Genomic DNA, 15,270 nt, shown 5'->3' with positions numbered 1-15,270 from the left:
TGCTTTGTGTATTCTAGTTCCTTTGCGTAGAAGTATAAATTTCTAACATCTCCATTTCAGTTTTCACCAAAAAGTTGACAAATAATTGATTGATCAAGTAGAAGACAAATGAGTAAAGTGTTATAAAATTTCAACAACACTCAATCAACTTGACATATATTAGAGAACACGGCACCCATCCTTGGCTGAATATGCATTCTTTTCTTGGGACACCTGAAACATTCTTCTAGATAGACCATGGGTTGATATCGAACAGAGTACGTTTTCCAACTGTTCATGGGCTTCATAGTCAACAAAAGTGTCCGAAATGCAGTACTTGGGTGCAATCTCAAAAGCAACAGAATGATCCCTGTTTGTTTCAAAGGCCAACCGTTCAATATCACAGTAATCCAAGTCTAGTCACGAACCAGTAATGCTGAAGAAGCTGAAGTCGAACAGTTCTATGAAGACCTACAAGACCTTCTAGAACTAACACCCAAGAAAGATGTCCTTTCATCATAGGGAACTGGAATGCAAAAGTAGGAAGTCAAGAGATACCTGGAGTAACAGGCAAATTTGGCCTTGGAGTACAAAATGAAGCAGGGCAAAGGCTAATAGAGTTTTGCCAAGAGAACACACTCATCATAGCAAACACCCTCTTCCAACAAAACAAGAGATGACTCCACATGGATATCACCAGATGGTCAATACAGAAATTAGATTGATTATATTCTTTGCAGCCAAGGATGGAGAAGCTCTACACGGTCAGCAAAGATAAGACTGGGAGCTGACTGTGACTGAGATCAAAACTGCTGATTGCCAAATTCAGACTTAAATTGAAGAAAGTAGGGAAAACCACTAGACCATTCGGTTATGACCTAAATCAAATTCCTTATGATTATACAGTGGAAGTGACAAACAGATTCAAAGGATTAGATCTGATAGACAGAGTGCCTGAAACACTATGGATGGAGGTTCATGACATTGTACAGGAGGCAGTGATCAAGACCATTCCCAAGGAAAAGAAATGTAAAAAGGGCAACACGGTTATCTGAGGAGGCCTTACAAATAGCTGAGAAAAGAAGAGATGCCAAAGGCAAAGGAGAAAAGGAAAGATATACCCATTTGAATCCACAATTGCAAAGAATAGCAAGGAGAGAAAAGAAAGCCTTCCTCAGTGATCAATGCAAAGAAATAGAGGAAAGCAATAGCATGGGAAAGACTAGAGATCTCTTCAAGAAAATTAGAGCTACCAAGGGAACATTTCATGCAAAGCTGAGCACAATAAAGGACAAAAATATTAGGGACCTAACGAAAGCAAAAGCTATTAAGAAGAAGTGGCAAGAATACACAGAAGAACTATACGAAAAAGACTTAGTGACCCAGATGACCACGATGGTGTGATCACTCACCTAGAGTCAGACATCCTGGAAAGTGAAGTCAAGTGGGCCTTAGGAAGCATCATCACGAACAAAGCTAGTGGAGGTTTTAGACTTCCGGTTGAGCTATTTCAAATCCTAAAAGATGATGCTGTGAAAGTGCTTCACTCAGTATGCCAGCACATTTGGAAAACTCAGCAATCGCCACAAGACTGGAAAAGGTCAGATGTCATTCCGTTCCCAAAGAAAGGCAAAGCCAAAGAGTGTTCAAACTGCCGCACAATTGTACTCATCTCACGCACTAGCAAAGTAATGCTCAAAATTCTCCAAGTCAGGCTTCAACTGTACGTGAGCCGTGAACTTCGAGATGTTCAAGCTGGTTTTAGAAAAGGCAGAGGAACCAGAGATCAACTTGTCAACAACCACTGGATCATTGAGAAAGCAAGAGAGTTCCAGAAAAATATCTACTTCTGCTTTATTGACAACATCAAAGCCTTTGACTGTGTGGATCACAACAAACTGCGGAAAATTCTTCAAGAGATTGGGATACCAGACCACCTAATGTGCCTCCTGAGACATCTGTATGCAGGTCAAGCAGCAACAGTTAGAACTGGACATGGAACAACAGACTGGTCCCAAATCGCGAAAGGACTACGACAAGGCTGTATAATATCACCCTGCTTCTTTAACTTATATGCAGAGTACATCATGAGAAATGCTGGACTGGATGAAGCACAAGCTGGAACCGACAATGCTGGGAGAAATATCAATAACCTCAGATAGGCAGATGACACTAGCCTTATGGCAGAAAGTGAAGAACTAAAGAGCCTCTTGATAAAAGTGAAAGAGGGGAGTGAAAAAGCTGGCTTAAAATTCAACATTCAGAAAGCTAAAACCATGGCATCCAGTCCCATTACGTCAAGGCAAATAGATGGGGAAACAATGGAAACAGTGAGAGGCTTTATTTTATTGTGCTCCAAAATCACTGCAGATGGTGACTGAAGCCATGAAATTAAAAGACACTTGCTCCTTGGAAGAAAAGCTATGACAAACCTAGACAGCATATTGAAAAGCAGAGACATTACTTTGCCTACAAAGGTCCATCTAGTCAAAGCTATGGTTTTTCCAGTAGTCATGGACGGATGTGAGAGTTGGGACTATAAAGAAAGCAGAGCACCGAAGAAATGATGCTTTAGAACTGCGGTGTTGGAGAAGGCTCTTGAGGTCCCTTGGACCGCAAGGAGATCCAACCAGTCCATCCGAAAGGAAATCAGTCCTGACTATTCATTGGAAGGACTGATGCTGAAGCTGAAACTCCAATACTTTCACCACCTGCTGCAGAGAACTGACTCACTGGGAAAGACCCTAATGCTGGGAAAGATTGATGGCAGAAGGAGAAGGGGCCAACAGAGGATGAGATGGTTAGATCGTACTACTGACTCGATGGACATGACTTTGAGCAAATTTCAGGAGTTGGTGATGGACAGGGAAGCCTGGTGTGCTGCAGTCCATGGGGTCACAAAAGAGTTGGGCACGACTGAGCGACTGAACTGAACTGAACATTTTCTGACAACTAGGGAATTAAGTGAAAATTGACTCAGAAAAAAGGCATCAGGAGAAAATGCCTGTATTTTTGAAGACTAAATGAAAGCAGCAGTAGTGGGAGCTATGTAAATTGAGAAAAAAGGGTTGATGCTGGGCTTTCCTGGTGGTCCAACAGTTAAGAGTCCACTTGTCAAGACAAAGGCCTCCCGTTCAAGTGACCCTGTGCACTAAAACTACTGAGGCTGCACTTTAGAACCCAGGAGCCCACCTCAGAGCCCATGCACACCAGCCGCTGAAGCCCGTGTACTCCAGAGAATGTGCTCTGCAACAAGAGAGGCCACTGCAATGAGACGCGCTCACATTGCACCTGGATGGTAGCCCCCGCTTGCCACAACTAGAGAAAGCCCATGCACAGGAACAAAGACCCCACCACAGCCAATGATAAATCAGTAAATAAATTTTTATACAGTGTACATGCCTTCTTCAAAACAGAATAAAACACAAATTCCCCTTTAACGTGAGCAACACAATAGAATAAACTTCAAATCCTGGACAACATTATTTTTCCCCTTTCAATCACATTATTTATTTATTTATTATTGGAGTATAGTTGCTTTGCACTGCTGTGTTGGTTTCTGCTGTATAGCATACTGAATCAGGTATACTGTGTATACTATGTATAAAATAGATAACTAATGAAAATTATTATTTTTTAAATGAAAGACTGCTACGTACAATAGATGGCAGAAATTTATGACTAGATATTTTTATTCTATACATTATGTGTTCAGTTCAATTCAGTCACTCAGTTGTGTCTGACTCTTTGTGACCCTGTGAACCGCAGCACGCCAGGCCTCCCTGTCCATCACCAACTGCCGGAGTCTACCCAAACCCATGTCCATTGAGTCAGTGATGCCATCCAACCATCTCATCCTCTGTCGTCCCCTTCTCCTCCTGCCCTCAATCCTTCCCAGCATCAGGGTCTTTTCAAATGAGTCAGCTCTTCGCATCAGGTGGCCAATGTATTGGAATTTCAGCTTCAACATCAGTCCTTCCAAAGAACACCCAGGACTGATCTCCTTTAGGATGGACGGGTTGGATCTCCTTGCAGTCTAAGGGACTCTCAAGAGTCTTCTCCAGCACCACAGTTCAAAAGCATCAATTCTTTGGCACTCAGTGTTCTTGATAGTCCAACTCTCACATCCATCCATGACCACCGGAAAAACCTTAGCTTTGACTAGACGGACCTTTGTGGACAAAGTGATGTCTATGCTGTCTAGGTTGGTCAGAACTTTTCTTCCAAGGAGTAAGCATCTTTTAATTTCACGGCTGCAGTCACCATCTGCAGTGATTTTGAAGCCCAAAATAATAAAGTATGTCACCGTTTCCACTGTTTCCCCATCTAGTTGCCATCAAGTGATGGGACCGGATGCCATGATCTTAGTTTTCTGAATGTTGAGTTTAAACCAACTTTTTCACTCTCCTCTTTCACTTTCATCAAGAGGCTCTTTAGTTCTTCTTCACTTTCTGCCATAAGGGTGGTGTCATCTGCGTATCTGAGGTTATTGATATTTCTCCCGGCAATCTTGATTCCAGCTTGTGCTTCCTCCAGCCCAGCATTTCTCATGACGTATTCTGCATATAAGTCAAATAAGCAGAGTGACAATAGAAAAATCATAGCCCATGAGGTATTACGATACAACTCAGTAAAAGCAATTTCTTGTCTTCCCCTGATCCCCCTGCGCTGACCTGGTCACCCCCAATGGGGCTGTGTTTACAGGTGTCAGTGTCCTTTGAGGACATGACCGCGGACTTCAGCAGAGAGGAGTGGCAGCACCTGGACTCTGCTCACAGGATCCTGTACCAGGACATGATGCTGAAAACTACAGCCACCTCCTCTCACTGGGTATGTGCATCTACCCTGTGAATGTATGAGGACCCTGTTATGAGTAAAATTGTGTCCATCCAAGAAAATATGTGGATGTCCTAACCCCCACTATTTCTGAATGTGACCTAAGTAGAAATAGGGTCTGAGAGGGTAACAGGTAGGAAGCACAGAAGTCCCAGAGCGGCAGGAGAAAATAAACTGCAAGTGGCAGACATTAGTTTTCCTTCTCTGCTTTTAATTCTGTGTTGACGACACCTGGTTCAGAATTGAGCTAACCAATATGTTTCCTATGGAAAAGTTTTTCTTAAGCTATGTTAATGAAACCATGTATTTGATTTGGAATCTGCCTTCCTTGAAAATGGTTCTGCCTACGACTAACTTGTTTTTCTTTACTCAACCCTTGGGCTGATAATGGCTCAACAAACCAGTATTCATGTCAGTTGTTTTATGGCTGGGGGATGACACACCTTGGGCCCTCCTATCTCAAAAATGCTTATTGTGGGAGAGGGGCCTGGTGAAACTCCCTCAGCCTTGAGGTGTCTCTCTTATCTGATTAATAAGCTTGCTAACAGACATAAAACACTTTGCTAAAAAACTAGCAAGGGGGCATTCTTTCTGCCCCTTTCTGATGTCCATGTCAGAAGCTTTCTCTGTCTCTCTTATACTTTAATAAAATTCTGTTACACAAAAAATTCCAGTGGCCAAGCCTCATCTCTGGCCCTGGATCGAATTCCTCTCCTCCCGAGGCCACGAATCCTGGCGTAGCACACGGCTCACAGCAGTAACCTATCAGGTCTTTCCAGAAGTAATCAAGCTAGAATGAGGTCATTAGGTGGGCCCCAATCCAATATGCCTGGCATTCTTACAAAAAAGGGAAGTGTAGACACAAAGACACACAAACACACAAGGGAGACCTCGTGGAGGCACACAAGGAATAGATGACCGTGTGATTGGAGTGATGCCTCTATAGGACAAGACATGCCTGAGGCCACCAGAAACCAGGAGAGAGGCATGGAACACAACCCTCCCTAGCACCTTCAACAAGAGTATGACCTGGCTGACACCTTGATTTTAGACTTCTGGCCCCCAGAACTGCAAGACAAGAGATTCTTGTTGTTCTGAGCCACACGGTTTGTGGTACTTTGTTACGACAGTCCTAGGAAACTACAGCTTTCTGTACTTGGGAGTGGAGTGCTATTATAAGAAACACCTAAAAAGACATGGCAGTGGCTTTGGAATTGGGCAGCGGGTAGAGGCTGGAAAAATTTGTAGGTGCTTGATGGAAAAGGCTAGGTTGCCTCAAAGAAACTGGTGGGAGAAATAGGAATAACTGTGTTTTTGCTGAGGTCTCAGATAGGCTTCCCAGGTGACGCTGGGATGGCAGGAAGGCTCCTGCCGATGCTGGAGACTCGGGTTCCATCCCCGGGTCACGAAGAACCCCCAGAGAAGGAAAGGGCAACCCACTCCAGTTTTCTTGCCTGGAGAATCTCACGGACAGAGGAGCCTGGCGGGCTACAGTTCATGGGGTTACAAAGAGTCGGACCCGACTGAAGCGAATTAGCACACAGCACTGGCCAAGGAACCTAGCGTGTCTGGTACCTACCTGTTTAGAAAATGAATTCTAGGTATTTCCTAAAAGAACTAGAAGATTTAGAAAAGCTAATTTAATCTTAATTTCTGAATAATTCTTTACTGATTGAATTTAACACATGTTGAATACGAGAAATTAATAGCTTTAGCTATTTTTACCCTGCACAGTGTTAGGTATAACTAGGTATTTAATAAGCATAGCATATCATGGCGAAAATCATTCAAGACAACTAACTTCCTAGATCTCTTCCATCCAACCCCCAGTGCTGACCATGTCACCTTGAATGGGACTGTATTGTAACAGGGGTCATTCGAGGACGTCACTGTGGGCTTCAGCAGGGAGGAGTGGCAGCACTTGGCCCCTGTACAGAGGTGCCTGTACCGGGATGTGACACTGGAGACCTACAGCCACCTGTGCGCGGTGGGTAAGTAAGCACAGCTGCCCTGTGCACCTGCCAGGGGCCTCAGAGAGGCTGCTTCCATTCTCAGCTGCTGAATGCTCTGGGGCATCCGAAGTGTGTAATGGTGTCATCCTTGATTTGCCCGAGGTACTTCCGTCCTTTTGCACTTCTTTGAATATTACTCTATTCCCAGGGAAATGGGATCCCTTTCCTGAAGAGCAGATAGAAGTGTGGTTGAAAGGCCCTGAAACCCAATGACCCGGACCCAATCCTGTATCGTGTCCTGTTCACAGGGAACCAAGTTCCCAAACCAGAGGTCATCTTCAAGCTGGAGCAAGGAGAGGGCCCACGGACATTGCAGGAGGAAACCCCACATCACAGCTGCTCAGATGTGTGAGCTGAGGAGATGGGGCCGTGGAGTAGATCTGTTTTTCTAGGAGAGGCTGATGCCTTTGAAAGGCTCTGAAGAGAATCTGGCTTGAAGGTTCTAAGAGCGCCCGTGATTCCTTTCCCAGAGTTCTCTGCGCCACGAAGCGCCCTCCTGGAACTCGGGGCAGTTTGTGTTGGCTGCAGCCGTTGTACCAAGATGGCAGCGTCGGCGGGGTGACGAGGGATCTCGCCTGGCCTGACCGGAGCCGGCGGCCGTGGTGGCAGCGGTATCACCACCGTAACTTCACGGCTCCCCAGCCCCCGAATTCGCCGCGAAAGCGAGGCCGCGGCCGCCGCCAGAAACAAGTGGCTCAGCCTGCTAAAGGTGAGAACCCCCTTAACAATCTGAGGGCTGGTGAAAAGAAACCTGACAGTAGCGGTGGTCAGGTTCCCCTTGGCCGATTCTGGGCCCTGTAACGCTGAGAAACAGCCAGCGTTTTCTGTTCCTAGCCTGCCTTCACAGCCTTGCTCCGTGGACGAGCCCTACGGGCGTCCATCGTCCCCTTAGAGGTGCTGGGGCTTAACCCTAACGCCATCTTTGTCTCTCAGGATGGCGAGCAGCAGCGGATACAAGGCTGATTTCATTGTCGGAGGGAGATATAAACTGGTACGGCACATCGGCTCTGGCTCTTTCGGGGACGTTTATTTGGCGATTGACCTCACCAACCACGAAGAAGTGGCCGTAAAATTAGAATCACGGAAGGTGAGGCAGCCGCTCTTGATACATGAAAAGGAACTCTACAGTATCCTTGAGGGTGGGGTTGGCATCCCCCAGATACGATGGTGTGGTCAGGAAACAGAATACAATGTGCTAGTGATGGATCTTCTGGGACCCAGCCTCGAAGACCTCTTCAATTTCTGTTCAAGAAGGTTCACGATGAAAACTATACTGATGTTAGCTAATCAGATGATCAGTAGACTCGAATATGTCCATACAATGAATATGATACATAGAGATATTAAACCAGAAAATTTTGTCATGGGTACTGGGCAGCAGTGGAAGAGGTTGTTCCTTATTGATTTTGGTTTGGCCAAGAAGTACAGAGACAGCAGGACAGGGCAACACATACCCTATAGAGACGGTAAACATCTGAGTGGAACACCCGACTTTGTTAGCCTCAACACACATCTTGGGGGTGAACAAAGTCGCCGAGATGACATGGAATCGTTAGGATATCTTTTGATGTATTTTTGTAGAGGCAGCCTGCCATGGCAGGGACTAAAGGCTCCAACAATGAAGCAAACATGTAAAAAGATTAGCAAAATGAAGATGACCACACCTGCTGAAGTCTTATGTGACGGATTTCCTGTAGCATTTGCCATGTACTTAAAGCACTGTCGTGGGCTGTCCTTTGACGAAGCCCCAGATTACGCGTACCTGAGGCAGCTATTCCGCACTCTTTTCAGGACCCTGAATTACCAACATGACTATGCATTTGATTGGATAGTGTTAAAGCAGAAAGCAGCACAGCAGGCTGCCTCTTCAAGTGGGCAGGGTCAGCAGGCCCAAACCCGGACAGGCAAGCCAAGTGACAAAACCAAAAGTAAAGTGAAAGCTCCTCAAGCATGAATCAAGGAACAGAAGATGCAGAGCAGGAGATTGGAGCAGGAAATTAATTTCCCTATAAACGCTCTGGTCAGCAGAGATGTGGTGTCTCCTGAAGGCTCTGTAATTAGTAAAACATGGTATCTGGTTTTCTATATCACTTTTTCAAGTGGAAAAGTTCACTAAATGCTTGACACACACAAATTGGTGGGAAAATTGTGCCTATGCCAGTTTTAATTAAAATCGTTTATTTTGAACTCTACTGCTTTGAGAGATCTCATTTCAGAAGAACAACCCGTACAGTCTTTAAGCACAGTTGCTATGGCTGTAAATGCATTCTGAGGGTTTATCCAACCCTGGGGTTTGCAAGTTGTTCATTTAAAACATTCTTTAAATGGCTGGCTACTTGTTTGCAAGCCAGCTGTTATGGTAGCAATCAAAGATTCCAGTGTTTGATCATATGAAAGACTGTGCCTGCTTACCTGTGCTAGAAATAACAGCATCTTAAGTGAAGGCTTAAGAAAAACTTAGTGACCACTAGATTACCCTTAGGACTGCATTAATTCTCTAATGTTCTTGGTATTTAAGAAAAAGCATATTTGTCACAGAATTTTAGTTAACATCTTACAACTGAACATGGATATATGTTTAGGTAAACTAGTCACTATAAACATCTACATGATCTGGAATTTGTTTTTACTTGGAAACGAGAGCTTTTTGGTTTACAGATTCACTAAAAACTGTAAACTGTTTCTGTAAAAAAATAATGTCTCTAAACTTTTAGGGTTGCTTAGGCAGAGTTGACAGAAGCCCCTTTAATACTTAAATGCCATGTCCTAGTATGACCCTTGGGAATATCCATTGTCTTCTTTGCTTGGCTTTTTGGCAGGAGAGCTATCTGCCCTTCTCCCCCTACCCCTGTACTCTAGATCACATGCCACGCTACCATCTCAGGCACCTTGCTTTCCTAGTTATTTTTTTCCTTCCCTACTTTGTGCTTCTTTTGTCCTGCCCCCCTCCCCACCATAGTTTTTGTCCTTATGTGTTCGGATTTCATGGCTCTGCTTCCTTTCAAAAGAACCAATTCCCGCCCTTGCTCCTGCCAATCCCTTTCCATTTCCTCTCCAGCTTCTCAATGTCATCTAAAACCAACCTCATTTTGTTTTATATATGTCAACTCTGACATCAGATTGTATACTCTTGCTCATCACCCTATACCTCATCCTCAGCTGCTAACTTTGTGGTGTTTCAATTTCTCTTATAATCTGCTACTTTGAATGTTAATTGGATTTGTTATCCATGTGGGGTTCCATTCTGTGAAGTGCTTGTTCTTATTGTTCTATCCATCTGTAACTGTAGATATTTTGCATTTTCCTTGTTGATGAGTACCTTGTTTTCTTTTTACAAACTTTTTTCCTTCCATTCCCTTTAACTGAAAGGCGCTGTCTACTGTCCTCTGCTCGTCCCTTCCTTAATGGAATCTTCCATCCATTCTGAACACGTTTTATTTTCCTGTTCTACTGACTCATATAGTGATACCCTTAGTCCTTGCATTATGTCTGTACCTTAGTACCAAAATTTACCTATGTGGAGTGACATTCCTCACTGTGCAGTTCTTTCACTCTAAATATATTATTAACTGGAATCATCATTGCCCAAATCAGATATTGTTCTCCAACATTCTTCACTCTGCAATTCCTCTTTTTTTCTCTTTTTGAAAGTGTTATTTAAATGCCCCCCCCCACCCTTTTAAGTCCCATCTCTGTCACCACAACACAAGTCCATATTGTATCCTGGTTGAATCATTCTGTTCTTAATGGGATAACTAATTCCATTTTTTGACAAGTTTATTTTAAGTGCTACTGACAGATATCATTACCTAAACCATGACATTTATCTTGTGCTAGCCTTATGAAATAAAATTGCAGTTACTCCCTATTATGTAGCACATGATAATGAAACTTTGCTCTTAATGACAGCAGGCCCCTTATTTCTAACTCAAACTTGTATCTGTATATCTTCCACAACTCATGTTTAACTCCAGTTTTCTTAATGCTTCCTACATAGGAAATTTCTCCCTGTGTCTGGGCTATTGATTATTTAGGGCTCTATTTTGATACAGGCTTCACCTGTTCCATAAAATTGGGCCCTTAATCACTCCAGTATCTAATATTTTTTTTTTCCTTTTCTCACCCCCACCATCCCATAGAACTCAGAGAAAATAAAAACTTTCCCCCCTCTATTTAATTTTTAATTTAATTGGAAGGAAAAAGTTTGGATAAAGAAAAGAAGGTACTCATCAAGAAGGAAAATGCAAAATATCTACAGTTACAAATGGATAGAACAATAAGAACAAGCACTTCACGGAATGGAACCCCACATGGATAAGAAATCCAATTAACATTCAAAGTAGCAGATTATAAGAGAAATTGAAACACCACAAAGTTAGCAGCTGAGGATGAGGTATAGGGTGATGAGCAAGAGTATACAATCTGATGTCAGAGTTTGTTTGTTTGTAGAGATGACACATTCACAAACTTTGAAATTCAGATGTGTGAAAGAGTAGACACTAAAACATCTCACTCTCACCTCTACGCTCCGGTTCTCTTCCCCAGGGACTACCCATGTTAATCATTTTTTTGCTTTCTTTCCAGAAATATATCTTTAAAGATAATGTTTTTCGATTGTGTGGTACATGATTGTATTCCATCCTATACCTATGAGGAAACTTTAAACAATTAATAATATTTTATCCTTAAATTTTCTAGTGGAAAAATGGAGCAAACAGTTCAAGTACTGACATTAATAGTGTTTTGGAGATGTTTCAGTGGGTTTTTATTTTTAAAGTGTGTCAAAAAGAGTTCGTTAGTAGGAAGGGGGAAATGGCTTGAAAACAAAAAAGAATTCAGCCTTGTGCATTAATCACTCTAGTGAAGGAGACAACTCTCCCTCAAAAAGCATCAAGGCGGGCAGCATAGATAAAGTCTGCTTTTAACATTCAGAGAAAATTATGTCTCCCTAAAGTTGTGGTGAGACTGTGGACTAATTTTCAGAGCATAGTGCTCTTAACTGGTCTATGAATCACATATGTATTTTGAACTGGCACAAAGAGCAGAAAGAGCCAAATGAATGGAAGACGTGTATGTGAATAATTATTGGAGTGGGGAATAAGCTGGATGTTTTGAGGACACGTTCATGACTCACGGCTTCCCTCATAGCTTGGTTGTTAAAGAATCCGCCTGCAACGCAGGGGACACCGGCTTGATTCCTGGGTCAGGAAGATCCTGTGAAGAACGGATAGGCTACCCACTCCAGTATTTCTGGGCTTCCCTTGTGGCTCAGCTGGTAAAGAGTCTGTCTGAAATGTGGGAGACCTGGGTTCGATCCCTTGGTTTAGAAGATCCCCTGGAGAAGGGAAAGGCAACCCACTCCAGTATTCAAGCCTGGAAAATTCCATGGGACTGTTCAGTCCATGGAGTTGCAAAGAGTTGGACACGACTGAGCGACTTTCACTTCCACGACTGGCAGAATACAAACTCACGTTCATAGCTATGTTTCCAGACTGATGACTCTATTTATGTGCTGATAAGGAAGTCTATGGGCTCAGAATGTTAAAGATAATTATTTTCAGCACAGGCATTAACATTTTACATTGAATGGTGTTAACTGTAACTAGATATTATTGGCTCTAGAGAATTTTGTACATATATACTAAATGAAGTAGAAAGTTGGAAGAAGTCTCAATCCATGCCTGTGAATCGGGATGCATAAGATCTCTAGAATAAATGAAATGAGGCTTGTGGATATAAAGAGTACAGCATAGGAGTGAAAGAATAGTGAAGCTTGGCAGGGATAAGACAAAGTTCTAGATTTCACTATTTTAGCCTAACTAAACGAGGAAAACAAACTGGATTTCATGATCTGATCAGGCTCAATATTTTAAAATTTAGTATAATGGGATAATAGCATAACTTATTCATTCTATTTAATATTAAAACCTATTGTATTTCATCTTCTGTACAAAGCATCAGTGATTTTCCCTTCCAGCTGAGTTGGTACGTTACTTAGGGTAAAGCTGAGCTGCTGGAAGAACTAAATGGGTACTATGTAGGTGCATGTTTAGTCACTCAGTCGTGTCCGACTCTTTGCGACCCCGTGGACTGTAGCCCACCTGGCTCCTCTGTCCATGGGATTTCCCAGGCAGCAATGCCGGAGTGGGTTTCCATTCCCTTCTCCAGGGGATCTTCCCGACCCAGGGATGGAACTCGTGTCTCTTGTGTCTCCTACATTAACAGGTGGATTCTTTATCATCTGAGCCACCAGGGAAGCCCCCAAATGGGTACCAGATAGACTATGTAAGTGGAGACGTGCTGCATTGTTTTAATCTCTCCTGCATATGACCCATGCCATCTTGAGAAAAGTATTTACTTGTTCTGGCCTTTAGTTTCCTTTTTAAATAATGTTTAATAGTATCCAGCTCTTACGGTTTCTGAGAGAATTAAATGAGTTTATATGTGTGTACATACTTCTGTGTCACATAGGACAGTGCCTGGCATGTCCTAAAAACTATAAGCACATAGCATAAACAGAGAGCGATAGGAGTGTTCTCTATCATCATCATCCTCATCCTCATCTGCTTTCCCTGTGTCCAACCTGGATCACTTGCATGTAGCTCCTCTATATTTGGCTAACTGTTCTAAGTTTGAATTTTGCCTTCTTTTTCTCCTTTTAATAAAGAAACCTGAGACTGAAATCATAGAGTAGATTACCGTAAAAGCTTCATTTCACAATGAGAAACTGGATGAATTCAAGAGGAATTATTCATTGTTTCTTTTTAATTAAAATGATTATTCATTTTAACGGAGAAGGCAGTGGCAACCCACTTCAGTACTCTTGCCTGGAGAATCCTAGGGACGGTGGAGCCTGGTGGGTTGCCATCTATGGGGTCACACAGAGTCAGACATGACTGAAGCAACTTCGCAGCAGCAGCAGCTGCATTCATTTTAAACAAAAACTGTGACAATACAATGACCAGATAAATATAAGGGAAACCAAAATACACCTTTGTGTCATGTTGCTTTCATCAATAAGAACACATTGAATAAGTATAGAGATTGTGAATGTAAGTACACTGGAATAATAACTTACGTGAGCCCATAGTTAGTTCATAAGAACAACCCCTTAAATATGATACATTTGGAAATGGTTTGAAGTATAGGTTAAACTTACAAGTCCTAACAGAAGTAACATAAGAAAAACCTTGAGAAGATTGTTGGTCGTAGTCAAATTTTAGTTATTCCCTTTTCTATACTATGTTAATTCTCATCTAAATGAGAAATTCTGTGAACCTAATCAGTGTGGGAAAGCCCTCAGCCAGAAACAAGAACACATTCCTCATTGAAAATTTCTTACTGGGAAGATAGCCTATGTATGCAGTGAATGTGGAAAGGTCTTCACTCAGAAGCCACACCTCTTTTTCCAACCCAGTCTGTGGGAAAACCCTATGAATGCAATGAGTGTGATGAGACTTTCACTCATCAGTCAATAGTGAGGTTGCATCAGAGAATTCACACAGGAGTGAAACCCTGCATATGCACTGAATGTAGGCAGGCTTTTATCCAGAAGACCCACCTGACCGCACATCAGAAATTTCATAGTGGAGAGAAGCCGTATGAATGCAGTGACTATGGGACATCTTTCCCTTCCAAATCCAATGCATGAGCATAGAAGAACTCACACAGGGTAAAAACCCATACGTGCACAAGATGTGGGAAGGTCTTCACCGAAAGATCCAATCTCCTTCTACACCAGAAGACTCGGACTGGACAAAGAACTTATGTTTATACTGAATGTGGAGAGGCCTTCACTTACAAGTCAGTCTTGATTACATATCAGAGAATTCATACTGGTGAAAAACCTTATGAATGCAGTGACTGTGGGAAAATCTTTACCCAGAAGTCGTACCTCATTGTACACCTGAATGTTCATACTGGAAGGAAACCTTCTGTGTGTGCTGAATGTGAAATACCCTGAACTCCCTCATGACCACTCTGACACCTCCCCAGTCTTCTCTAATGCTATCTTATCATTGGTAGCTTGTGAACCTCCCTGACTTGCCCATTCCTCAGATCATCCAGTGGTAAATCTCAGAAGGGGGACTGTTCCATCCTAAATTTCCACCCTCTCCCCTAGTTGTATGTCTTAGAAGATAATTCTCTGTCTTGCTCCCATGCAATAAACTGAGGGTACCACTGGGGCACTGTAAATATCACAGATCTCTATCCTCAGATCCAAACAACCCCCCTCCTCCTACTGCAGGAATCTTTCTGGACCAGGAATCCAACCTATGTCCCCTGTGTTGGCAAGTGGAGTCTTATCCACTGTGCCACCTGCAAAGTCCTTAATGAGTTTTAATCCTAGTATAAAACATAGTATGCCTGTTACTAAATACCTAATATAAAAGAACATTTTGTAGGAGAAAATATAACTGAAATTTCTGAAATTCAGTTTTCA

General features: G+C 42.7%; 1 protein-coding gene and 1 pseudogene across 2 annotated transcripts in view; both read left to right on the top strand.

Moving 5' to 3' along the window:
- Positions 1–15,270, top strand: part of LOC145535702 (uncharacterized) — a 54,490-nt gene that overhangs the window by 20,406 nt on the left and 18,814 nt on the right. The window contains 3 exon segments of the mRNA XM_081564074.1: positions 4,684–4,809; positions 6,686–6,806; positions 7,076–7,173. Of these exon segments, the coding sequence (XP_081420200.1) occupies positions 4,684–4,809; positions 6,686–6,806; positions 7,076–7,173 (345 nt within the window).
- Positions 7,333–9,019, top strand: LOC145535407 (casein kinase I pseudogene; annotated as a pseudogene). Its single transcript, XR_014075402.1, has 2 exons — positions 7,333–7,536; positions 7,761–9,019. The product of XR_014075402.1 is annotated as a casein kinase I pseudogene (transcript).

The sequence above is a fragment of the Giraffa tippelskirchi genome, chromosome X (genome assembly GCF_054371585.1).
Source record: "Giraffa tippelskirchi isolate mGirTip1 chromosome X, T2T-mGirTip1v1.2.pri, whole genome shotgun sequence".
NCBI classification, from domain to species: domain Eukaryota; kingdom Metazoa; phylum Chordata; class Mammalia; order Artiodactyla; family Giraffidae; genus Giraffa; species Giraffa tippelskirchi.
Note: the sequence above shows the minus strand (reverse complement) of the source record. Positions and strands in the feature narration are given on the sequence as shown.